Source organism: Perognathus longimembris, chromosome 2, assembly GCF_023159225.1.
Source record: "Perognathus longimembris pacificus isolate PPM17 chromosome 2, ASM2315922v1, whole genome shotgun sequence".
In the NCBI taxonomy this organism is placed as follows: Eukaryota; Metazoa; Chordata; class Mammalia; order Rodentia; family Heteromyidae; genus Perognathus; species Perognathus longimembris.
The window spans coordinates 47093109-47118768 of NC_063162.1; the positions used below are offsets into that span (position 1 = coordinate 47093109).

At 53.2% G+C, this 25660-nt stretch overlaps 2 protein-coding genes across 6 annotated transcripts in view; one reads left to right on the forward strand and one right to left on the reverse strand.

Annotated features, from left to right (window-relative positions):
• Window positions 1-25660, forward strand: part of Cdh23 (cadherin related 23) — a 360605-nt gene that overhangs the window by 292647 nt on the left and 42298 nt on the right. The gene's annotated exons all lie outside the window — the stretch shown is intronic.
• Window positions 1045-24964, reverse strand: Vsir (V-set immunoregulatory receptor). Of its 2 annotated transcripts, none has more exons than XM_048338975.1 (7): window positions 24752-24964; window positions 15171-15599; window positions 14085-14141; window positions 8613-8720; window positions 5305-5332; window positions 4185-4378; window positions 1045-4041 (listed from the first exon to the last, which is right to left on the reverse strand). In XM_048338975.1, exons 1-7 carry the CDS (start codon window positions 24834-24836, stop codon window positions 4004-4006), a joined length of 939 nt encoding a protein of 312 aa, XP_048194932.1. In that variant the 5' UTR covers window positions 24837-24964; the 3' UTR covers window positions 1045-4003. The 2 variants fall into 2 exon arrangements, with proteins under 2 accessions (XP_048194932.1, XP_048194931.1); XM_048338974.1 differs by having other exon boundaries at window positions 4185-4381.

Sequence of the window (25660 nt, forward strand, 5' to 3'; positions counted from 1 at the left end):
CGGGCCTGCAAGAGGAAGGGATGGGCCCAGGGAAGAAGGATGGAAGGCAAGTGGAGGTCAGGAGCTGAGCCCTGGCCAAGCCCCAGAAGTACCCTTGGCAGGAGGTGAAGAAGCTGGGACAGAAGGCCTGCCACATGAATTGCAGCCAGCAGGAAATAGTTCCAGATAACAAACCCTGACTTCTCAGGCTGCTGAGGAGATGCAGAGGACCAGCTGGAATAGGAAACTAAATTTCTAACGTCTACTTCTGGCTTACAAGGCCCCAGCTGTGACCCTACAGTGACATATGAGGCCTGGGTCGCTTGCCACATTTTTAGGGTGGAGGACTCCTCCTGTTTTTCACTCCTGACCTCTGTGGCTGGGCTCAGGACCGCAGCCAGGTCCTACCCCTGTACCCATACCAGCCCAGCAGGACTACTCCAAGCCCCTCCCTTCCCTTTTCCTCCTAAAGAACCTTCTAGAGCTGCTCAGATGCTGAGCATGCCACTGGCTAAGTACTTCCAGAGACCTTGGGGCTCAGTGACCAACAGAGAGTACGTCCCTCCTCTGACCCCTAACACAAGTGAGGGTGTACATGGGCTGCTGCACTTCCCAGGAGTCCTGCAGTTTCATGGTTACCAGGCAGGAAGGAATCACAGGAACCGGGGGTAGAAGGAACCTTCACAGTAGCTGCAGGAGCTCTAAACCCATGAGAAGGCTAAGGCAGGTTGAGCACAGATAGGAACATTTTTGGTGTGGTAGGAGGTAGAACCATGGACTAATCTGTGAAGTTTCCTTCAGTACCCTACTATATGGAACAGGCAAGTTCAACTTGAGGGTCCCACCAGGCCCAGGTGTCTCATGCCATTCCGTTCAGTGGAGGGAGGAACACAGGTCTGGGAAGCAGCAGGGGACCCACGCGTGATTCCCACCATTCACTTGTCTCAAAATACAAGTCTTTCAGAACCTCAGTTTCCCTGTGCATCAAATGGGAACAGAACAGCTTCTCAGGATGGGGTGAGGAGGGACTCAAATAAACAGTGACACAGGTAGAAGTGCTTTTGAAATTTAAAAAAATATGTTCACAGAAAAAGTACAGATACAACACATATACTGCCACATCCTTTTGTCTACCCAGGGCAGGCACTGCTAGCACTTTCTCACTGAGCTAGTTAATATACCAGGATCCTTCTCATCATCTGTTCCAGGAAGCCATACCAGTAGAATGAGAGTTGTGAAGTCAGTCCCCCTGGTCTGCACACACTCAGGCATGATTGCTGTCAAAGACCCAGAAGCTGGTGGAGTGGCCCAGAAAACATGACATCCTGTTCAAGCCTTTACCAATGGCTGTGTATCAGCTAGTCAGCTCTGCCACACACACACGTACACCCTGCCCTCGGGACTCACAGAATAGTTAAGGAGGCACCATGGTCCTGGGGAAAGAGAAGAGACAATGCAAAGTAGGGACTGCTCGGTGGAGAGGCCAGAGAGCCAGTGCTCTCTAGACTGGGACAGGCACTCAGCTGGTCTGAGTTTTTTCAAGTAGAGCTTTGCCCCCCGCATCCTGGCTGGCCATCCTGGTTCCTCTTTTCACGTATTGCGGTCCCCTGAGCAAATCTCAGCCCTCAGCCCATCCAGGCCAGCCCAGAGGTGGCTCCGCTGGCACCTGTAGGAAGCACATTTCTCAGAGACAGACGGTGGGGTTGATCGGTCCTGCAGCCCCTAGCCTCACTGCCTCCTTGGAGTCCCATCTCCGCAGCGTACTTCCCTATGCCCCAGCCCTGCGCTGTGGCAGGCAGGGAAGCCGTGGGTAGACAGGAGTAAGAGCAGTCTCAGGGCCATTTTGTTTTTTTGTTTGTTTGTTTTTTTAAGAAGGAAGTTCAGGGAACTTTGCAAGCCCATCAGAGCGCCTGTCACCACAGCATCTAGGGTGACCAACAGCAGCCACCAGTGGCCTCCTGGCCTGTCAGACCAGCCCTGATGTCAGAAACTTCTCCTTGTGGAGCTTCGATCCTAGCTTTCCCTTGGAAAGCTTTTCAAAATGTGAAAATCTGGAGACAGATGAAAGTAGAGACTTCCCTCCTGGGCCTCCACCAGTGCCAGGAGCAAGCTGCTGCTTCAAGGCTCTGGGCACCTGCTGCTCCCTATTCATGCCTGTCCCCAGCTTGTCACAGCCCCCAGGGACAACACCATCCCAGGCAGCCTCAGGGGCTGTTCCAGAACTCTGCCCCTCCATGGCGGTAGCAGCAGGGACATCTGTGGGGCTGCTTCAAGCAGACCAGGATAGATGGAGGCGGGAGCTCACAGTAAATTTCACTGAAAACAGGAAACCACGAAATGAGCCTCGCTTACTTGCAGGGTCCACAGAAGAGGAAAGCCATGACACGCAGTGCACCAGGAAGCCCGGCAGGAAGTGGGGTGGCTGTTCCGCTAGGGCCTCCTCCCCTCTCCCCGCAGCAGCAGAGAGGCTTTGGGGGGAAGGTGGGGGACAGTGCTGGTAGCCACATTCTTAGAAGTTGTCTCTGCATCAAAGTCCAAAGCTGAGGGCTGGGCTCAGGGTCGTCTCCCAGGGGACAAGCCACACTACTTCCTGGGTCTAGCATGTGGGGTTTGTTGTTCAACCCTGGGGGTGGTACAATCCTGCCACACAACAGCTGCCACCCCCCTACTCCACCCCTCTACTCCTGCCCAGGGGCCCTCCTCAGGCTGGGAGAACCACTGGAGTGGCCATGGCAGCAGGTGGCTTAGAAGAGGGGGCCCCTAGAGACAAAGCAGGAGCCAGGGTGTGGGTGTCCTGGCCACTTGGAGGTATCATTCCTATGGAGAAGTGGGTATTAATTCTAGAAGGCTCCATCTGCCACCCCAGACACAGCAGGAGGCCACAGTGCCCAGACCCTTTCCCTGCCCTCCCCCATCCCATCTCCAGGTACTGGTGGACTCTGGCCTGCTACAGTCCAAGATACAGTGCTGTTTCCAACACATAAGGTCAGTTTAGCAGTGCCAGGAAACTCGATGTCCTCATGGAAACTCTGACCTCTGTGTGCCAGGCTCCTGTCCTGCTGGAAGCTAGAGGCCATTGTGTCCAGCCTTGCCCTCTACACTCTCAAGTGCCATTCCCCACTGGTCCTGTTTCTTCTTCACAGTGGCCACCCCCTCTTCTCCCATGCTTTTAAAATCCTTGAATGGCAGTTCCACATATTGTTACCCACCCTAGGCAGTGGAGTCGTGGGGTGAGAGGGCAGGAAGGGGCTCTCTGCCCTCCACCCTCCTCTGCCATCCATAACAGGTGGCACAACCTCTTGCCTCAAGCCTGGCCTCAGATTGCTCAAGACATCTGTTGGCTCACAGTGACCACGGGGCCCCAATAGGCACTTCCTATGCCTCTGGCCGCTGAACCCTGGAAAACAGAATACAGGTGATAGGAACCCCAAATTTGCTTAGCCCATTAATAAATCCTCAGATTGATGATAGAAAACAGTGGGGAAGCCCTGTGGTGGGAGACAGACAGACCCCTGCTGGGGAGCTCAGGTTTGCAGTGAGGCTAACAGAAGAGCAGCCTCGGGCCAAACAGTGGATCCAGGTCAGCCAACAGCAGGCAGAAGTCCCTCTCCATTTTGTCTTGTGTCTCTTGTCTGTGAGGTGGCACTGGGGAGTCCTGCCCAGTGCCTATGTCACTTCATCAGTGCTGCTAGGGCCCAAGACTCTTATCCCAGGTAGGGAGGCTACTGCAGGGCTGGGAATTCTGGGACTTCTTAGGTTGTAGGTCATTTGGCATCTGTAGCTGGTGAGTTTCAAGTCTCTAGGGAGGATCCAGCATCCCAGTATCCTTGAGAACAGTATGAGTGACCCAGCATCTTCTCCCATCCTCATCATTTAGAAGGATGAGAGGCCTGCCTGGGCCTCAGAGGGGGAAGGCAGAATATAGGCTCAGAGCAGGAAGGAAGGGACCAAGGAGGCCAGCCTTGGCTCAAATGCACCTGCCCCAGACCTAGCATATCCCTGCCCACACTGTCCTTCAGCTGGTCTAGTTGAACTCAGAGTTTGGGGAATCAGGAACTGGATCTGCAAAGGAGAAGAGAGAGAAAGTGAATGGGGAGCTCCTCGTTCTTCACCCCCACTCCACACCTGAGGCAGTGAGAACTGAGGGAGGGGGGCCTGCTTGACCTTGGCAGGTCAAGGTGCTATGAAGGCCAGGGAGTACTCACCTAGGGATGGAAAGAAGACGTCCCCGGGGCCTGGAGGAGACAGAGGAGTGTTGGGCTCTGAGAGGAGGTGCCGCCCAGACTCTGAAGGCTGTCGCTGGGCCACGTAGGACAGTGGGGGCCTGACCTTGGCCTCAGACATCCCCTGGGAGGGTGGAGGGGCCTCAAAGCCAGGGTTTTCAATTCCTTGGGGGTTGCTGCTGGAGAAACAGACCAGAAGGTCAGCAATGCTCTCTGGAGTGAAGCTTCTCTGGAGTGAAGCTGCTGTCCTGCCTGCCTCCCTCTCCTCACAAGGCCTCTGCAACAGGGAGGAGGAGCCCCAGCCCAATGAGAGGTCAAGGCTGGACTGAACTTATCTCACCTTCCATGAGCCAAGGGCACAGGCAGCCACCACAATGGCCACACAGCCTGCAGCCTGACCATCAGGACAGTTGATATTAATCATAAAATACTGGCCTCTAGAGTTTGGGGACAAGGATTGACTGTCTCCCAAGCCTGTTTAAGCTGAGGGGAGGGGCTCTCTCTTCTCCCTTGGGAAAGGGATCATCTAGGGAGGCCCCTCTACCTCTGAGGTCCTGTATCTGTCTTGGAATGGAGCTCTGGATTTAGTGTTGCAGGACAGAGGCCAAGCTTCCGAGTGAGGCTCCTTCCTGGGCCTAGTCTGGGGGCCATGCTGAATACAAGCTCCCTGCCCCAAACTCAAATGCCCAGTCGCCAACTCACCTTCCTTCACCTGCTGTCCACCCTGACGCCTCTCTGTAGCCACCTCCCACCCTTGCAGCCTAACAGCTTTCTCCTGGGAATCCCTTGCAGGGCAGAGTCCCACCCCACTCCAGATGTGAGCTCTACATTTTCAGCTTCTAACCTCAGTCAACTGTTTCCCCCTGCCCACCCTAGGTCAGGCTGACCACTAAGACCCAAAGTTGGGTGGGTAGGGTAGTGCTTGCTGGGCGAGGGGCAGCAGGGAGACCAGCCAATAAGCACAGATGAGTGGGATCTAACAGCAAGAGGAAGGAGTTTTTCTAAACAACGGGCCTGTATAAACAGAGGCCAACTACACAGAAATGTCCCTTCCTTATGAGCTGGCCCAAGGAAGCTTTCTCTAGGTCTCTGTGGGCCTTACCTGTCCATTCGCACCAACTCCTGGGCACCTAGGGACAGAGAGAGAAGCCGGTGATAGTCAGGAAGGCTTTCTAGTACAACAACCCTTATTCCCCAGCTGGCAGCTCCCCTCAGGGACCCTCAGGACTCTGTCCAGCCCTGGAATCCATTCTGTTCCTTCCGGAGGCCCCAGGGGATGCTGTAGAGGTGTGTCCAGCAAGTGGGCCCCTAGGAGCCACCCATTCGTAACTGTTGATAAGTGAAATTATTTTCCTAGGACATTTGCCACCAGGAAACTTTCCCCCTAGACCTGGCTTGCCACAGTGTCACTCCTTCAGGACTGAGGTGTCAACCAAAGGGCTGACTGCTGCATTTGCTAGCTGTGGCTGCGGGCTTGGCCATTTGCCCCATTCTAGTCTTCAGGCATGACTTCCTGGGAGGCGTGTTTGAGGTTGGTTCCCAATCACAGGGCCCATCCTCCTCATTACCTAATAGAGAGCCCTAGATCTGACCAAGCCATCACTTCCCAGCTTTCCACACCATTTTCTGCTCCTCATCCAAGCAGCTGCGGCCTTGTCCCATTGTTGGGGTTCCCTACCCTGTAAATTGGCTACCAACCAGATACAGGGCCCCCAACTTCCCTCTTTCTGCAACTCCCCACCCCCTCCCACAGATCCTTCTCCAATTAAGGATCTTGGCTGCTGCTGCTGCTGACATGGGGAAACTGGCCAGATTGGGGGAGGGGTGCCACCACAGAACCAACAGGAGGAAGTTACATGAAAGTTCCTGGCTCCTGCACAAGGGGAGACACTGGAAGGCCTCACAGGGGTGTGCAGGAGTGTGTTCCTCCCTCAGCCCACCCACTTCCTTGCCCACCAAGGAAAGGATGCCAGTCCCATGTTGGAACTGGGGAAACAGAGTCACAGTCTAAAAGCTGGAGCTGTATCCATACCCAGCAAACTGCCTTCTGCCACTCGCACCAGCCCTTTTATCTTTTATGCTGAGTGTGGCCCATTCATGAGCACCTCCTCCAAGCTGGGGTTCTGGAGCTTCCTGTCCCCCCCCCTCCATACACACACCTGCTGCCCACGCTGGCCAGCGTGGCCAGGCAAAGGCCTGCATCCTGGAACTTCCATCTGTACCCCCCCACAGAGCAGTCCACATCCAAGGGCAATGACCACCCCCCCACACAACATCTGCTCCCTCTCGGTCTCCCAAGCACCATGTCTTCTGCCATGTCCTCTAAAGTCATATGACTTTTTTTTTTCTCTTTTTTTTTGAAGGGTGAGAAGGGTCGGGCCTCTGGTGTGGTTTTGTCCGGAGATGAATTCTTGTTCCCCTTTTGTGATTAAACATGGTGTGTCTAGAGTAAGCTGTGGTAGAAGGCTGTCTGCCACAGAAGAGGGCTCATTTACAGCCTCCGGGGAGCTACTCAGCATGGGACAGGGCGCCCCTAGCAGGCCCTCTGTCCTCACACACCCCTCTCCCAGTCCAGTTCACCTGGGCCATCCTGGGACAGCTTGGGACCCTCCTAGGAAGCTCCAGCGTCAGCACTAAGACTGAGGGTGTCATGGTATGTGAGGCAAGAGGCTCCCAGGCCCAGGTCCTCAGGACACCCACAGCATTCTGGCCTTATGCGACCCCCTCTCTAATTTTCACTCCGGAGGCCATTTCCATCCCATGGGCACAGCAGGATCTCTGTCAAAAAGGCTGGGCCCAACCAAAGCAGGCGAATAGCCCCCCACTCCACCCCACCTCACGGCTCACACAGCATCCTCCACTCTTCCACCCCAAACTTCTTTGTTCTCTAGTTCCTGTTCCCACTTCTGACCACATGACAAAGAAGCACTGCAGTCAGGGATGAAGGGGACAAGTGGCACCTACCCTATCCCCTCCCTGCCTACAGGAACCTTCACTCATTGTCTCTCCCAAGCTGAGCCCCTGGTTCTTCTTCTGCTCTAATCCTGTTACCAGCCTCCCTGCCTACCTTGAGGAGTCCTACTGGCAGGCTGTGGTGGGGTTCTGAAAGAACAGGGCAGTGCTCAGTGGAAGGGTGAGGTGGTCTTATGGTGGAGCCCCAGGCTGGGCCTCTGGGAGTGAGGGCAGGGAGGAGCTTACATTGATAGGGATGCAGGAAATCAAGTGGGAGCTCATGACAGCATCCTCTTCCCTTCAGTTACCTTCTTCAGTCCAGGGAAGAGGCTGGAAAGGGCTGCCAGGAGCAAAGGATGCTCCCTCCTGCACTCACAGATTCAAGACTCAAGGGCAAGGCTCAGCAAAGGGGTGTGACAGGTGTTTGTGGCCATGAACGTGAAGCCTGGTTTGGCCACTTATTTGTTGTGTGGTTTCTTAGGCAAGACAAGAATCTCTCTGAGCCTCGGCCCGCCCTTCTGCAAGACAGGAACCAAGATCATACAGAGTTCTTGGGGTTGTTACAAGGACTAAGTGAGGGAGTGTTTGACAAGCTTGGCACTGTGCCCTATCCATTAGGGACTGTAGGGTGTGGTGCACATGCAAATGAGCATTTTTGTTATATGGTAGAATTATACTCCCAGGGTAGAATAAAGGTGAAAAGCTCTTGTTGACTCCCAGATCTGGGCTGTTACCTAATATTTGTGTTTTATTGTTGCAACATTTTGCTTTTTGTTTTTCGTGCCAGTACTGGGACTTGAATTCAGGGCCTAGACTTAGCTTTTTCACTCAAGGCTGGCCTTCTACCCCTTGAGCCATAGCTCTACTTTCTTTTTGTTGTTGTTGTTGTTGTTGATTCATTAGAGATAGAATTTTCCTGTCCAGGCTGGCTTCGACCTTTGCTATTCAGAGCTCAGCCTCTTGAGTACCTAGGATTACAAGTGTGAGCTGCCCAGCTAACATTTAGTAATATAGCCATTTAACTCCTGGATCCAGGGCTTCTCATCCATAAAAGGGCCAAACTAAGTAATCTCTAAGGCCCCCTCCCTCTTCCCATACCCAGAAGTCATTTCTACCCTAGTATCACAACTAATTACAAAGCACACCTTCCCTATGTCAGCTAAAGCAGCTTCCCAAAGATCTCCGAGTGGTGAAATTCTTATAAACCAATGTGAGCTATTCCTACAACTCTATGTGATTACTCACTCACTCAACAGATCATTTTTGTTCAGTGCCAACCCAGAACCAAAGCAGCTGGCAGGCACTAAGGCCCCAGAAAAGGTGTTCCTGGATGCCTCCCTGCCCCCCCCCACCTCTGTCTCCCTTCAGGGGTTCTAGCAAGGAGTGGAGAGAACACTCTTAGTGCATGTCTCATGCCATCACTGACCCGAGCGCCCGCACCCAGAAGCAGGTACTCACGGCGGTGCGAGGCCACCTGCCTCTGCTTGTAGACCAGCAGCAAGATGAGCGGGAGGCAGAGGATGCCCACGATGCAGGCGCCCGTGGCCAGGGCTGCGGCTGTGATGTCTGTTAGGGCAAGAGGCAGCCAGCTTGAGGCCCTATTCCCACTGCTGCTCTCAAGGGGAAATTGAGGCCCAGGAAAAGGAGGCTGAGCAGCAGAACCCCACAGTCAGACCTTCCGTACCCTGCAGAGGCATGGTAAGTCTGGCAATCCCCTTTCAAAGTCAGCTCCATGCTCTCCCAGCAGGGCCCAGAGAAATAAGACCTGAAACCCACAGTGGACACAGCTCCAGGGAGAGAGAACATCTACCCACCAAGAACAGCTGGACCATCCTGGGCCCCAGGTTACCCATAAAAGGGAAGCTGACCCCCTCCCAGACCCCCATGCCACAGAGTTCAAGATCAAAGGGAACCTAAGTGAGAAGAAAATTCTACAAATAGATGGTGGTAATGCCACGTAACAACACTGGCACTCTGGACGAATTCTCAGTGTTATCCAGATGCATGTCATGGGATCACACACTTAAAGGTGGAACACTAGTGTCCATCTACTCTAGGAGGGATCCCTTAGGCTCTAGAGCAGTCTTCTACCTCTTAGTCCCACACCTGGGGGAAGAATCTTGGGATAAGAACTAGAAAAGTCAAACCGAGTAGCCAGCAATTTGAGAGGCAGAAAAAGATTGCACATTCAAGGTCAGACTGGCAAAGCTAGAGAGATCCTATCTCAAAAATAAAATACAGGGGCTTGGGAATATGCCCTAGTGGTAGAGTGCTTACCTAGTATACATGAAGGCCTGGGTTCAACTCCTCAGAACCACATATACAGAAAAAAAGCTGGAAGTGGTGCTGTGGCTCAAGTGGTAGAGTGTTAGCCTTGAGCAAAAAGAAGCCAGGGACAGTGCTCAGGCCCTGAGTCCAAGCCCCAGGACTGGCAAAAATTAAATAAAATACAGCTGGCACCAATGATTCATGCCTGTAATTCTGACTACTTAGGAGTTTGAGATCTGGGGGTAGAGGTTCTAAGCCAACCAAGGCAGAGAAGTCTATGAGACGCTTATCTCTAATCACAACAAAGCCAGAAGTGGAGCTGTGTGACTCAAGTAGTAGAGCACTAGTATTGAGCAAAAGAAGTTCAGGGACAGTGCCCAGGCCCTGAGTTCAAGCCCCAGGACTAGCACAAAAAAAAAAGTAAAAATAATAAAATAAAGTCACACTAACAGAAAGAAACAAATAATAAAGTATAAACAAAAGGACTGGGGATGTGGTTCAAGTGAAGGGATGCTTTCTTAGCATGGTCCTGAATAGAGAGAAAGAGAGAAGTTCATCCTTGTCTAACATTTTCGAATTTTAACTTTTAAAGTACAAAATTACAAGTTAAGAAAATTCTTAAAAACATTCTCATCCGGGCACAGGTGGCTCACACCTGTAATCTTAGCTTCTCAGGAGGCTGAGATCTGAAGATTGTGGTTCAAGGCCAGCCCCGGGCAGGAAAGTCTGTGAGACTCTTATCTCCAATTAACCCCCAGAAAACCAGAAGTGGTGCTGTGGCTCAAATGGTAGAGCGCTAGCCTTGAGCTGAAGAGCTCAGGGACAGTGCCCAGGCCCAGAGTTCCCTACAACCGGCCCCCCCCCAATCCTCCTTCTCCTTGACCAGGGCCCCTCCAAGGAGCCTGCCACCATCCCTGTGCTTGGACTATCCACCTAGATTTTCTTGTCATGTGGACTCAGAGGACAGTTGCTGAGTGAAACCTGCACATCTCTGTGCTCCCCCAGAGGCCCACCTCATTCTTCTTTGACTCTGTCACACAGGTCACCCCAAATTCTTTGAGCCCTCTCCCTCCTGGTAGACCCTGTGTATGCTTCTGTTTTCAACATAGCTTGTTCTGTAGCCAGGGAGGCTCTTGTGGTTGGGGCTCTGCTCACTTGGGCATGTAACATCTGGATGTAAATTCGTAGACTCCAAACACTGAACTGAAGAGCCCAGTCTTCAAGTTAGCTCTTAGCCTCTTGTTAAATTGCCCTCCGGAAAGACTGTGCTGCTTTGCCATCCTGACAGCATGGGTTGGTTTGATTCATTTTAGTCCATCTGCTGACTCCGGGAGTTTAGCTGGGAACAGACGAGCCAGTTGGAACCGCAACCAGCGTAAGCCCATTTCCTTCCCAATTCGAGCCCTTCCCTCGGCTAAAAGATGGCTGGGATCCCTTGTCACTGAGAGCTTTGGGCAGGAGGAAGTGCTGTAGTGGAAATGTTGCCTTCGCACTTTGTGTGGGAATAAAGGCCACTTTTATCTTACCGAATGGCTATAAACAACAGGGTGGGGTAAATAAGCTGGTGGTGGGGGATGGAGGAGTTGTTTGCACTGTAAAAAGAGAACAAATGGTTTTCAGGTACTTTAGAAGTACCCATCGGTACAGGGAACAGTTGCTGGACTAATTACAAAGCAAGTTCAGCTGCTCATTAAAGCAGGTTCCCCGCAGATTTTTAGTGTGGCCGCATGGTAACGCAGAATATTGGACGTGAAAGCATCCAGTAACTCAGGCAGTTGGGTATTTCTAAGCCCCCTCAAAGGACTTCCCAGTGGGCCGAATCGGAGAGGCTGGCTGCAGAGTACTCTTTGCTGGTCCTGAAAGCACACCTCCTCTGGCTGTTACTAAGCAACGCTTCATCTTGATATGGTTTGCCAGGTGTTCAGTAATTTGGTCTGTCTGAGCAGCTTGGCTTGATCTCCCTGCCTGCCTCTTGACCACAGTGGCGGTTCTTCTTCAGTGGCCCCTCTAAAGGATCAGGATTTCTCTTGCAGAGCCCGAGGTTGTCTTAGAAGCTGGATTGCAAGTTGAGGCTGGAATGTGGACAGACCTGTGGGCCCAGCTGCCCTTGGAGGCTGTGGATATGTCTCTCTAGATTCAACCTGGACACAGTTCACCATCCTGAATGTGCGCAGGGCCTGGGCTACTGCCCTCTGGGGAGGAGTGGTGATCATGTTCACACCCAAAGCCAGGATCCTTCTGGGAAGGTGATTAGGTGCTGGCAGAGGCAGTTGCCAACATCACACTAGGGTGTGCGCCAGGCCCCTTGCACAGCACATGAGATGGGAGGGTGCTGCCTGCTTAGCCTGAATGCTTAGGGTACCTGCCAGGTGCCTGTGGGTATGTGCTGAGGAAAGAGGGTGGAGGCTGGAGGAAAGCAGATAACACACCCTGATGTGTTGGAGTGAGGAGAACAAACAGACTGCCACTCCATTCCCAGACTCGAGGATCAGGGAGAATTCACAGCCCCTCAGGCAGTGCCACACCAGGAAAGGGATGTGTTTTTGCTCCACCTTACCTGCCTTTCCCTCTGGAGGCTGATTTAGACTTTCACTTAGTTCTTAGTCCAGAGCCTCTCTCACATCCCAAGGGTAACATGTAGGTACTTGAGATGTAGTTAGAACAGGAAAGCATAAAGAGCTTGGCTGGAAGCATCCTGAACGGACCAGGTGCTGGGTCTCTAGTCTGACAAGGAGCAGGGGTTGGGATGGTGACACAGGTCACCAACAAATGGCTCTAGAAGCTGTTAGGAAACAGGCTCAGGTCCAGTATCTACTACTGTCTGCCTGCCATCCTGTCTCAGCACATAGGATGCATGAGTTGAACTGGAAAGTTGGGTCTACAAGTGACAGTGAGCATGGTTCTTAGCACTTCACATCCGGTGCCTCCCCTTACCCATGTGACAACTCTGAAAAGGAAGCACTGTTCTCATGCACGGAGAAGTCAAACATCTTGGCTGATTTCTGAGTCTGAGCTCCCAACCACTCTGCCACACTGCTTTTCACTACTAATGTTGCAGTCATAGCCTGCAGCATCTTTGTTTTGGTTTTGGTTTTTTTTACTTAGTTGCCACCATTTTGTTTTGTTATTGAGACAGAGGCTGACCTTGAACTCAAGATCCTCCTGCTTCAGCCTCCCACATGCTGGGATTATAGGAGTGCCCCACCATGTGCCCATGGCTCATTTTCAGAAAGTTGATGGGGGCAGGCTGGCCCTCTTAGGCAGGTGTGCGCTCAGGGAGTCACAGGGCTCCGACGCCTCTCTTGTTGCTGGTTCTGAGAGGCCACCTGCCTGAACTTTGGTGACTTGGAGCAGAAGTGGAGGGCACAGCGTGCAGTATCTCAGCAGCTCTGTAAGAGTTTTCAAAGGAAGAAGCAGGGCTGGGGTTTTACTCAGAGTGGAGTTGCAGTGGGGAAGTGAATGTCCTTCATTCCCCATCAGGTGGGCTGCCTGGACCCACGCATGCGTGTGCACACAGAGCTGCTGCATGGGCAAGAAGGGGCAATGCTGGGAAAGTCAGGACAATGGCAGGGGCTTGGCACTGAAGCGACATTGGAACTCCGGTGCCCACACAGGGGCTTGGGCCAACAGCCTCTGAGTTCCACAAAGATCCAACTCAGACCAAAATGCACATTTTGTTTAAAATGCACATTTGTTTAAAAACAAATAGGAGGGCTGGGAATGGAGCTTAGTGGCAGAGTGCTTACCTACCATGCATGAAGCCCTGGGTTCTTCAGTACTATATAAACAGTAAAAAGCCGGAACTGGCACTGTGGCACTGTGGCTCAAGTGGTGGAGTGCTAGCCTTGAGCCAGGAACAGTGCCCAGACCCTGAGTTCATGCCTTAGGACTGGCAAAAAAAAAAAAAAAGGGGGGTGGGGCTGGGGATATAGCCTAGTGGCAAGAGTGCCTGCCTCGGATACACGAGGCCCTAGGTTCTATTCCCCAGCACCACATATACAGAAAACGGCCAGAAGCGGCGCTGTGGCTCAAGAGGCAGAGTGCTAGCCTTGAGCGGGAAGAAGCCAGGGACAGTGCTCAGGCCCAAGGCCCAGGACTGGCCAAAAAAAAAAAAAGGGGGTGGGGATATTTTGCAAAAGCCACATGGCCTTTGAGTTGGGGTTTGGCTTTGTGCTGTAGTTGAGCTATTCTGGCTTAAGCCCTCATGCATGTTCTGCTAAAAGCCAAAAACACAGTTTCCCTCTGTGTCTTTGAGGCCAGGGCTGGTCCACACTGAGTGTCTGATAAATACTGGGCCCCTTAGGAGAGTAGGGCACCTCCAAGACATGTGACCTGAGCCTACTGTTTCCAGGCCACTGGGCATCCTTACCCAACCTCTGAGTGTCCAGCTGTCCCTGGGCTGTGTGAGTTTGGGCAGAGTACACCACCCCTCTGGGCCCATTTCCCAGTTAACATAGTGAAGATGGTGGTGCCCACCTCCCAGAGTACTCCGCTCCTTGGGGATCCCATACCACTGCAACCATAGAGGAAGCAAAAGAACAGAGCAACAGAGGAGACAGGGGAGGCCCAGGACAGGGGGGATGAGGTGAGAGTTCAGAACAGGCCTCAAGAGGAAGATGAGGATGGAACAGAGCCCTCAGAAGTCACCGAGGGTGGCCTTACTGTCACTCTCCTCTGGGGAGGATGGGTATGTGATGCATTTGGAAGGAGCGTCTTTGCCTGTGGGAGGAAAGACAGGGCCATTAGGAGGGTGTCAGACCCAGGAGGCTGCTACCTCCTCCTGTCACAGGAGCACACAGTAGTGCCTGCTTAGCCTGGCCCAGCTGGAGACTGAATACATGGACACACACACACACACACGTGCACCACACACACACGTGCACCACACACATGTACCTGCACCATACACATGTTCTCACTCTGCTCATTCTTACATCATCCCCATGGGCAAATGGCTACCTGCAATGTCTTCCCCTCTGTCCCTCTGTTTTCAGCAAGACAGAAAGGACACACACACACACACACACACACAGACACACACACACACAGACACACACACACACACACACACACACACACACCTCCACATAGCTAACCAGACATCCACCAACTCACAGCCAGGCACATTCCAGTCACACTGTTGTCTACACACTCACAGCTTTGGTGTTCCCATGAGCACCCACACTCCCTTTCTCTCACACGAAAGGAAAAAAGTCCCAGGTGAGCACTGCTGTAATCCCAGCCACCCTGTAATCCTAGCTACTCAGAAGGCTAAGATCTGAGGATCATGGTTCAAAGCCTGGCTGGGCAGTAAAGTCTGAGACTCGTATCTCCAGTTAACCACCAAAAAGCTGAAAACAGAACGCTAGCTCTGAGCACAAAAACTCAAGGCAAATGCCCAGGCCTTGTGCTCAAACCCTGGAACTGGCACAAATTAATGAAACAGCCAGAAAAAATCAGGAAGGAAGAAAGAATCCCACTGTCACAAATAGCCACATTCATACAACCCTTCCATCACTCCAGCTAGCCACATGCCCACACCCCACTCAGGATCTTTCCTTCTCTCTCTCTCTCTCTCTCTCTCTCTCTCTCTCTCTCTCTCTCACACACACACACACACACACACACACACACACACACACACACACACCATGGACACTGCAGACACACTAGAGGCCATGTCTCCCATGCCCCATGTAGTGGGTGTCGCATAGTCCCATGCTGCAGCCTTTGGACAGGAGGCCTCACCTTTCTTCACCTGCAGCTCCATGGCCGCGTGGACCTGATGTTCTGGGTGGTGATGCCTCATCTCCATTACCAGGCAGCAATAAAGGCCGCCATCTTGCACGGTCAGGTTCCGCATGGTGATGGAGAAGTTGCCATGGTGGTCAGAGGCCGTCTCCAGCCCATGACTCAGGAGCAGATTCTGGCTGGTGTTGGAGACCTGGTGGCCTCCATGGTAGGGGTGAAGTTTCCGGAAGTTGACATTGCGGATAGGCCAGTGCTCTGAGCACACCTGCACCTCGCCCCGTGAACTGCGGAACCACGTCTTGTAGAAGTTCATCTCATGCCCTTTGGGCATGGGGCCCAGGAGCTGGCAGGCCAGAGTGATGGTCTCCCCCTCGGGACACACGTACAGGGAGTATGGCGTAGCCACCTTGAAGGCTGCCACCAGACCTGCTCAGAGAGAGAAAGGAAGTCCCTGTCACCTGTCTGGGTGATGGTTGCCCCCTCACACCTGAGATCGGGTGGCCTCAGCTGCTCCCCAGCCGCAGGCCCTGGGAAGGTCAGCTGCTCTCTGAGCCTCTGAGGCAGACAGAAAACTGGCTTGCCAGAGTGGGCCTGTCGTGGGTCTGGTGTGCATCCTGGCTCCAACTCCCCCTGTGACCTTTCCTGCAGGTCCATTGATGACCTGCACAGTGGCTTCCAGAGTAGCAGGCAGAGTACAGAGCAGAACAGCTGTTTGAGCAGCAGCCCTTTTGTCTTTGGCCACCCTTTGAGGAGCCATCAACACCCTCTTCCCTTCCTCTCGTCCTCTCCTCAGATGCAGGCCAGTGCTGGGAGCCCCCAGGTAGGAGAGGGGGTACTGATGATCCAGCTAGATAGACAAGACTGTTCACGATGTCAGAACTCCTGAGTAGAGTCATTTTGCTTTGGGACTTAGGGAAGAAAGGAGACAGCCTTCCAGACATGGCCGGGGACCTTCCAGGAGGCAAAAGGACCTTTGGACTAGATAGGTTTGGACACATAGGATGGAGGAAGTGGAGAGTGCCCTAGGCACCGTGGTGGAGAAGTGGAGGCCTGAGGCCCCCGAAGGATAGGGACGGGGACTGTGGGAGGGTGTCGGCTCCTTCCATGTGCTGCCTCCCTCCCAACCAAACAATCCCCTTCTAGTTCTCTTTGGTTTGTTTGCAATGAACAGACGGTGCAATCCCTGGTTCTCTTTTTCCCAGTCCAAAGCACTGACTTCTGAGAACAAAACAGGTGGTCTCTGCTCTCCTCTTTAGCTGTGTGAGCCTCAGTTTCCTCATCTGTGCAATGGAAGAGAATTAGCTTCAGCACTGACTGGAAGAGTGAATGAGGCAAGGCAGGCAGACACACTCTAAGCCCACACTTGCCCTGTCCATAGAGGAGATGAAGTCCTATCTGGGAATCCCAGGTTTTTGTAAGGGCATTGCCAAGATGGGCAGAGACTTCAGAACTTCTTTGGAAAGATACTGGGCTCCTTTTTGAATGGCTGTGTAGCAGCCCAGGAAGTAGAGAAGCATTTTCCTGCAGTTCTGGGTGCCTCAAGTTGCTGGGGCAGGGGAGGGCTGGGAAGGGCTTCAAGTAAAGCAGGATCCAGTGAGAACTAGCATCAGCTGTGTGCTAAGCTAAGGGATGTATACATACCCAGCCACCCTGTGCAGTAGCTGCCACCTTTAATCCCGTTTTGCTGATGAGAAAACCAAAGTGCTTGTGGACCCTCAGTAACTACTGACCGTCACATAGCCCATAATCGAGCACTAGAGCCAGAATAAAACGTGGGCACTTGGTGGTCATGCTGGGAGAGAAAGTTCAGAAGCTGGGAGCCCTCAGCCACATTCAACTTCAAGCCTTTTATTTGCCCCACATGCTTTTTCTTTTTCCCCCCTTAGGTTGCTAAGGATTAGGTATGAACATTCAGGCTCCTAGTTTCTCTTTGAAGATCAGGAGTAACACCCATCTAGCTCTCCCACAAGGCAACTGGAGGCTGGATCTAAATAATAGCCAGTATCCCCTAAGGCTTCCAGCATACCAGCGTACCCCTCCCTGTCTTCACAGCTCCCTAATGCCTTCCCTGGCTTCATGCTCTCATCCCACTTGCTAGCCTCTGTGAACCTTTGACTTGTGAAACGGGGTGTAGGGCCTTGGACCAGCCACGATGGGGACTCCACTGCCCAAGTCCATCCATCGTTCTTAGGACAAATGAAGTCCTCAGGCTCAGAGATGATCCTCTCAGCAACCTCAGTGGAAGGCTTGCAGAGCAGGCATTAGCCAACCCACTGCCCTGACCCCCTGTATGGGGCAAAAGGAGTCCCAGACAGTCAGCAGTGCCAGTGGTCTTCTCCATGCCAGTGTGGCCATCTTCTCACAGGCCTGTGTGGACCGGATCTGACTGCCAAACTATGACCAGGCCAGAAACAGGAGGAGAGCCATGCCTAGTGAAAAGGCTTGTGCCAGGGCTACTAGAAAGAATCAAACCCACCCAAGTGGACCCTGGTGTCTCTACCCTATGCTGCCCCTTTTCCAGCAGCCATGTGGCCACTGGTCCACTTCCCATTGCCAAAGATCATCTCCAAACCCAGAGCCACCTTGGGGCTTGGAACCAAATTCAGATCCAGCACTGGTGTCTGACTTGTGCACATCACTGCCCTGGCAGCTGTCAGGAGGCTGGGCACCACAGAGGCTGGAGCTTGCAGGCCTGGGAGGAAGGGGACAGCAGGGAAGAGGGCACTATGCGGACAGAGGCACGATAGGGTGGGGTCTAGGTGTGAGCTTGAGGCACAGTCTGGCCAGTTCCCAGGCAGAGAGCCTTGGAGACCAACCAGTGATGTTCATGACTCAGGACTGCACTCAGCAGAGGGAAGGGTTTCTGGCTGAGGCCTCTTCCGTGAAAGCCCACAGAGACAGCAGGACATGAAAACAACAGAAGAGGGAATTGCTCAATGCTCACCCTGCCCCTTACATGCCACCTACCCCATCAGTTCCCACAGGACCGCTTCCCCTTTTATTTAAGACAAAACAAAACAAGAAGCTGCCCGGGATTGGGGCCTAGGGACAAGGAAGGGTGCTCAGTTTTAAGGCAAAAGACCTGAGAGGAGTGGATCAAAGGTCACCAGTTTGTTGTGCCTGAGGCCCAGAGTAGCCTGTCCCTAGGCTGTCATCCAGGATACAGGGCAGGGACCATGTAGTAGACAAGTGTGGAGGCCTGCACGAGCTTGGGCTCTGCGCCTGTGCAGCACCCACAGGGAGCTGGGGGGGGGCGGGGGGTTGGGGCGGTGGAGACACGCAGCACGGCTGCAATTATAATCACATGCAGGAGGATGTTGTTTATTGTCAGCCGCAGATTCTTTCAGACACCTGGGTCATTGTCAGAGACCGGGGAAAGTGGGTGGGGAGGAAGGGCCCTGGCTCCAGGGTGGCCAGGAGCTTGTGGGACAGGAAAGTGCCCTAGGAAGGGGCTGTGCATGCGCCAGAAGGGGACATTCAGACTCTGCATTGGGCTTAGGGCCTGGCCGCCCCTCCCTGCCACTGAGCAAGACCACACAGGAGCATCCAGAGGAAGGGTGATGGAAAAAAGTAGGGAAAACCCAGGCATCAGAATTACAACTCTAGCTTGGGCAGCAAGAGCCCTGGCCCCCGGTGCCCATGTAACTGGGGCCTGGCTGTAGGGCCTTTGTCAGATCCCATCTTTCTCTCTCAAGCTCTGAAATCCTGGGAGCAATGGCCGGGGGTGGAGGAGCTGTCTTATGTCTGATTATATATTATGGACTTGCTGACAACTTACACTTGTCTCATTTAATTCTCCCTACACCTCCTGATGTGGGTTTTACCATCTCTGTTTTCAAGAGAAGTCAAGTGACTTGTTCCTATGTGGCTGAGATCCACACCTTGGCTATACCAGCCCCGCTGGCAGGAAGAGTCCCCCACCTTCGGGTGGGTGGGTCCCCTATATCATCTTCCATCTATTCAAAGGGAAGGAACTGACCCCACTTCGACCCCTGTGTGCTTGCCCTGTCCTTACTCTGCCACTGACTCCAGCTGAAAACATTCCTTCATTCCACACATAGTAAGGACCTCACATGAGCCAGACCCGTACACAGGCTGAGGAGCTCCGGGATTGGAATTCCTCCAGCTTTTGAACTTTCTGGCTGGGGGGGCACCAGGTGGTGGGGGCACGGGGGGATTGAGGGGGGTTGAGGGGGCTGAGTTTCCATCCATGCATGCTACAGGGGAAGGTGACTCTGTCTCCACACATTCAGTATGCCGTGTGTGTGTGTGTGTGTGTGTGTGTGTGTGTGTGTGTGTATGTGTGTGTGTGTGTGTATGCTGGTCCTAGGGCTTGCACTCAGGACCTCAATGCTGCCCCTGAGTTTCTTTACTCAATGCTGGCACTCTACCACTGGAGGCACAGCTCCACTTTCAGCTTCTCTGGTAGTTAATTGGAAATAAGAATCTCATGGACTTTCCTGCCCCAGCTGGCTTTGAACTGTGATCCTGAGATCAGAGTAACTAGGCACAGTGAGCTACTTTTGGTGACAGCCACCTCTTTCCACCCACCAGGCCCCAGGTGAGCCCCTGTAGGGGCGCAAGGGATGGGGAAGGGGGTGGGTGTGGACCAGCTTTTGTATTTTCCCTGACAGGCATGAGCTTTACTCACAGTTGCCAAGGCAATGCCTTGGCCTTTGGAGGTGGCTCCCCAGCTTGATTAGTCAGGCTCAGGAGGCCCCACCCAAATTCTGAACTCTATCCAGCCACTAGGCTTGCCAAGTAAACAGTTATTAGCTGTCTGTTCTTGCTGGCTGCATGCTAGATGGAAGAGACCTCATCCCTGGCCTCACCGACACGGATCTCTGGCCTCACCGACATGGGAACTGACCCCAGCTCCTTGCCAGGCCCTGTCCCCCAACATGGCCCATGGGGACCAGAGGAAAAGGCTGGGCTCTGTCTTCATCTGGATGCAGAACACAGAGGGAAACAGAGCCAGGGCTCAAGCTCCAGCAAAAGGAAGTACCCCAGGGTAAAGCCTGAGGGCTATGGCCAGCAAGTTTGCCCCTGGGGCTCTCTGACCAGCTAGGACAAAAGGCATCTGAAGTGTTTATTGATACCTGCACCAGCAGGAAGTGTCCATTCACAGTCCGGGAAAGGGAAGCTGGCCTCTATGGGAGGAAGCTGCACTTCCAGCTCTTTGGGAAAGTGTCCCTGTGTCCAGGGCTCAAGACTCCAGCCAGCGTGCCTCGCGGGGAGGGCCTGGGCAGCAGGCCAGGACCCTGGCAGGGGGGGGGGGGGCTTCTCTGTAGGACTCCTGCCTGGACCCAGGCCTGCCAGAGAGGATGGCAGCAGGATACTCATTTCAAGTCCCATCTCCTGTTCTCCACCAGGCTGACACACAGGGCCTCAGTGGTGACAACAGTAGCTACTTTGTGATGAGTGTGGTTCTAAGTCCTTGTATATAGATTAGCTGGTAAATCTCCTACCCTGGGAGGTTAGTAGATTGTCTCACAGATGTGGACTCATAGTGCAGAGAGCTTCAAGAGCCCATTCAGAGCCTTACAGAGAGTAAATAGCAAGTTGGGATTTGAACCCAGTCTTCCAAGAGCCTGATACCTGCTGACTACTCTCTAGAAACTAGACACAGTCAGGAACTGACTGGAAGCACCACCTCCTTCCCACAGATGGACAGCTGCCCTGACTAATGAGGGCCTGGTGTGCCTGGTAGCATTGATAATTTAGGTAGTTTTACTTTTGGTTTTACAATAATAAATAACATTGAATCATCTAGAGAGGTTATTCTCTTTTCAGTTTTCTCCCAGTCCTGATTACATCAAAGAGAATGTCATATTTGATAGTACTCTGTCTCCAAAACATCTTTCTGCTACTTGCTAATCTTTTCTTTTTATTTACCTTACTTATTTCAGCAAGACCCAGCAGCATACCCAAGACTTAGAGTCTTCCTCCAAGCTAAAGTTTCCAACTAGAATTTAATGCCCTTATTTGGTTTTCCTATGCTGTGCTTTTATGGTTCTGTTCTATTTATGGCAGGCGATTCTGGTTTTCCACTTATGACAGCAGTATAAAATTTCCTTTTAAAACCTACTTAAACAAAATAATGAGGACATTAAAGAAAAAGTAAGTCTATAATTCTGGTTACTTGGGAGGCTGAGATCTGAGGATCGCAGTTCAAAGCCAGTCCAGGCAGCAAAGTCTGTGAGACTCTTGTCTTCAATTAACCACCAAAAAAAAAAGTGGTTGTGGTGTGGCTCAAGTGGTAGAGTGCCAGCCCTGAGCCAAAAAATCTCAGGGACAAACCTAGGCCCTGAGTGTCTACCCCAGCACACACACATACACACACACACACACACACACACACACACACACACACACTTAAATGGCTATCAGGCAGATACTACATAAAGGTGACTAGTGAAGGAGCCCAGAAAACACCATCCTGAAATTACCCTTCCAAGAGCAATCTATCTCACAGAGATACACACCACACAGCTTACACACCACACAGGAGAAGTGTGTATGTGTTTGGGACCCCATAATGAATGAGCAACAAAGGCAGAAATAGACCCAGGCAGGCCCATGGAAGATGAGAGCCTATAGAAAAAGGATAAAGGAACTGGGCTTGGCCAGTAGCAAAGTAACATCATTACCAGTGGGCAAGCTAGTGGCCATCAACTTTCTCTTTGGAGATGGTCAGCCAAAGCAAATATGCTGAGCGTGGAGATCACATTCAGGAAAAGAACCCACAGACACAGGACCCCCTGGGCCAGGCTGGTCTTGAAGCTGTAATGACCCATTTCTGGAGGGATTTAGGAGGACAACCTGCAGGACCCTTCATGGTACTCTACATACCTAGAGTACCAGGATGGGAGCAGGGGTGGAGCTGAACCCAACCTGCAGACTCTAGGAGTCTGGAGAGGCCAGTCCCAGTGACAGAAGTCACACCATCCCATGCCCTGGGTATGCCACAAGTCCCAGTAGCAGCAAGGAGCTTAGATGGAGGGCCATTGACAAGTGGACCCTGGGGAGAGGGGGAAGTAGACAGGAAATCATATAGTACACAGCATTCTTTTTGTTTTTGTTTTTGTGGGTTTTTTTTTGCCTGTCATGGGGCTTGAACTCAGGGCCTGAGCACTGTCCCTGGCTTCTTTTTGCTCAAGGCTAGCACTCTACCACTTGAGCCCCAGTGCCACTTCTGGCCTTTTCTGTATATGTGGTGCTGACGAATCGAGCCCTGGGCTTCATGCATGTGAGGCAAGCACTCTACCAATAGGCGACATCCCCAGCCCTAGTGCACAGCATTCTTGAGGACCAGGCCCTGATTGGCTCTGCACAGCTGCCTTGAGGGAGGGGCAGTCACTCCCAACTAAGAAATGGGGGACTTGCTCAGGTATGCTGTGGATCCCACCCATGTCACAGAGCAATAGAAGACCAGTTTGGAACTCAAGCATAGATAGGTTTTCCACCTCTCAAAACCAAACTTGTAAAAAAAAAAAATGCTACACACAGGGCACCCCAAGCCCCTTGCTTTTCTGGCCATGATTTGTAGGCATTGGAAGTCAGTGGTGATCTCTGGTACTATCTGACTGATCCTAGGACAATGGTCACCCTAGAATCTGGGGCATCAAGTTCAGTGGACAGGCCTCAGTGATGACTGCCAGGGCAGATGGGACCTCAGGATCATCCTTCCCTCTCTTCTGCTCAGGACTAAGATCTCATATCCTGCAATTAAAGAGGTGGGGCCTGAGCTTCCCAGCTGAGCACCCCTGACTAGGCTGTCTTCTGTCAGGCACAGGGGACCTCTGCCCTGCTCAGGACAAACAGGAGTAACCAGCTGGACCAGGAACTCCCCGGCATCTCAGGCCCCTGAGCATAGGCCTCTCGTATCAGTAAAGTGGTGTCAGTGTGCTGGTGCAGTGGACACAGTGCCATGGGAGCCTGGCCCCGGGCTGTTCCTCTCTCTCCTCTGGCCATCAGGCAGAGGTTATAGATTTCCCAAGAGCTGACCACCACTGGGGAAGCTTGGGGCCCTGCGTTACTCAACAAGCCTTTGCAGTCTTGTTTACTATGAATGGGAAGATGGGGGGGAGGGTGTCACACCTCCCCCACCCCCAGTGCACCTTTGTAAGTTCAAGTGTGATGCCCCAGGTTTAATACTCCTGAAGTCAGCTTAGAACAGGAAAGGGCAGTAACTCCCACAGTCCCTTGGATCTACTGTGTCCTGGCACCCTCCTCTATCCCCAGCCTGTGTAAGGAAAATGGTGTCTTTCAAATGCCTTAGGCTCCCAACACCTTGACGTATCAATGCCATTCTCTTTAGGGCCACCCCAGCCTCTCTCCTTGGCACTCCTGCCCAGGGACAAGTGGTCCAGAACCTCAGCAAACTGGTGAGCATTCTCAGCTTCCAGACTCGGTGACTCAGTGCACCAAATAGAAGGAGTGTCCATTAGCAAGGGCACCTAGGTGACAGGAGTGGGGCCAAAACAGCTCCAGGCGAAGGATTCTCCTGACTCCTTTGGTGAAAGTTGCAGCAAGCCCTAATTGGTTCCCTGAGCTGGACTAGAAGGCAGCCCTTTAGCAAACCAAGCAAGGAGTATGAGCAGTCGAATCTGCGAATAGATGCTCTTGGCTACATAGACAGCTAGGGTAAGGGTACTGAAGACGGTTTGTTTCGGGATGCTCCATGAGCTAGGTCCCTGTGCCATGGGTCTCCAGGACTCCATTTCCCAAACTGAGACTGCTGAACAGAGAGTAGCCTTGCCTAAGTGAGGTCAGAAAAGGAGCAAGAAACCAGAAAGGGCCTCGTGGGGTCACCTGGAAGAGGACAGCAGGTGGCCTGAGATGGATGGGACACGGGCCTTCCTGCCTGCTGCTGTCCCCAGTTCCTGGAAGCCATGCCCTGCCAAAAGTCATCCTCTCGGCACAGGGACCGCCACCCTCCTCTTCTGCTCTTCCTCCCTTTGGGTGTCATCTTAGGGACATCCAAGCCAGGGCTCCATGAACAGGGTGTGGACCCCTCCTCCTTATCAGAGTTCCAGGCCCACCTTCAGTGCAGAGATAACACACTGCTTACAGACTCCCTGCCTCCCTCTTACCTCACTTTCCCCCTCCTGTTCTTTCTGACCTGGCTGCTGGACCCCTGCCTGGGCTAAGCCTTCCAACCTTGGTCCTGCCACCCTCTGACTCCTTCCATGACTGACACTTTCACATCAAGTTGAGATAGCTGCCTGCTACAGCCTGTCCCTCTCCTGCCTTACAGGGGCAACTTGTGCCCTGGGCTGGGAAGGGTCCAACAGGCAGAGCCCCAGGGGCCAGTTGTGCCTACTGCTGAGCAGCTGTCAGCTGTGCCCAATAGCTTAAGTACACCTGGCAAATGAGCCTCTTAACACCCCCCTCCCCCCTCACTGCCCCGCGATCCCAGGGGTGGGAGAGAGATGGGGGCAGACCGAGGGATGATCAGGATGTTCCCTCCCTGGTGTGTCCGGGGTCCCCATCCCGCCCTGCCCTCCTTGCGCTCTCCTTGCGCTCTCCCTGCGCCCCTCGCCCATCCACCTTCATCCACTTTCTCCGGAACTTACCTCGGGACGCCGCCAGGAAAAAGGTGAGGAGCAGAGGTCCCCAGCGCCGGCCTCGGGCCTCCAGGACGGAGATCGGGACGTTCATGTCGCCGTCGGGCCCCGCGCTGTCTGGCACGGTGAGGTGGAGGAGACCCAGAGCGCTGGGGGACCCCGGAGCAGGAGCGCAGTGAGCCAGCTGGACTTGGCCACCAGGAGCGAGTGCGGAGCCGGGCGCCAGCGCTGTGGGCGGGCGGGCGGCGGCTCCAGGGGACCCCCGCAGCGCCCTCGGGGGGTCGGGGGCGGTACTGCATCTCTACGGCCCTCTCCGTGCAAACCAGGGAGCATGCCCTCCCTAGTCCAGGGTCAGCTGCCCTCCAGGGCTGGTGTAAAACCATCTCTGCTTTTTTGGAGATTGCTGTGGTTGCATGACCCAAGGAGTCCCATCTACAGCTAACTTAGCCTGTTGTGTCATTATCGTAGCTTGTGTCAGCCCCCACCCACTTGCCTTTGAGTAGTCAGTGAGTGAGAATTTTTACCCTATATCCTGCAGCCTTGCATGGCTTAGCTCAGGCTGTGTAATGAACAAATGCACGGATCCAGTAATGAATTCCAAGAGTGGTAACGAGCTAAACAAGTGCACACATGCACATGTGCGTGACACACAACAGGCTGGACACATCCCCACACCAGGACATACACAGTTCTGCCCACTCTGCCTCCCTGGTGCCTGAATATTTGCAAACTCTTCTCCCCCTCCTCCTCTTCCACCTCCTCCTCTCCCCTTTCCTCCTCCTCCTTCTCTTCCATCCCCTCCTGTGGGGTGGGAGGGGTGGTAGGACTGGGGATGGAACCCTCTGCCACTGAACTACAGCACCCACCCTTCCACCCACCCACTTCTAAGGCCTTTCCATCAGCATGGTGGCTCCACTA

Excerpts from the sequence above, each read along its gene's own strand:
- Vsir (XM_048338974.1), bottom strand. The coding sequence starts at position 24,836 with ATGAACGTCCCGATCTCCGTCCTGGAGGCCCGAGGCCGGCGCTGGGGA. Across the intron at positions 8,721-14,084 it reads CTCCCCAGAGGAGAGTGACA|ACATCACAGCCGCAGCCCTG; the intron begins GTAAGGCCACCC and ends TTGCCCTAACAG. Across the intron at positions 4,042-4,184 it reads CGTCTTCTTTCCATCCCTAG|ATCCAGTTCCTGATTCCCCA; the intron begins GTGAGTACTCCC and ends TCTCCTTTGCAG.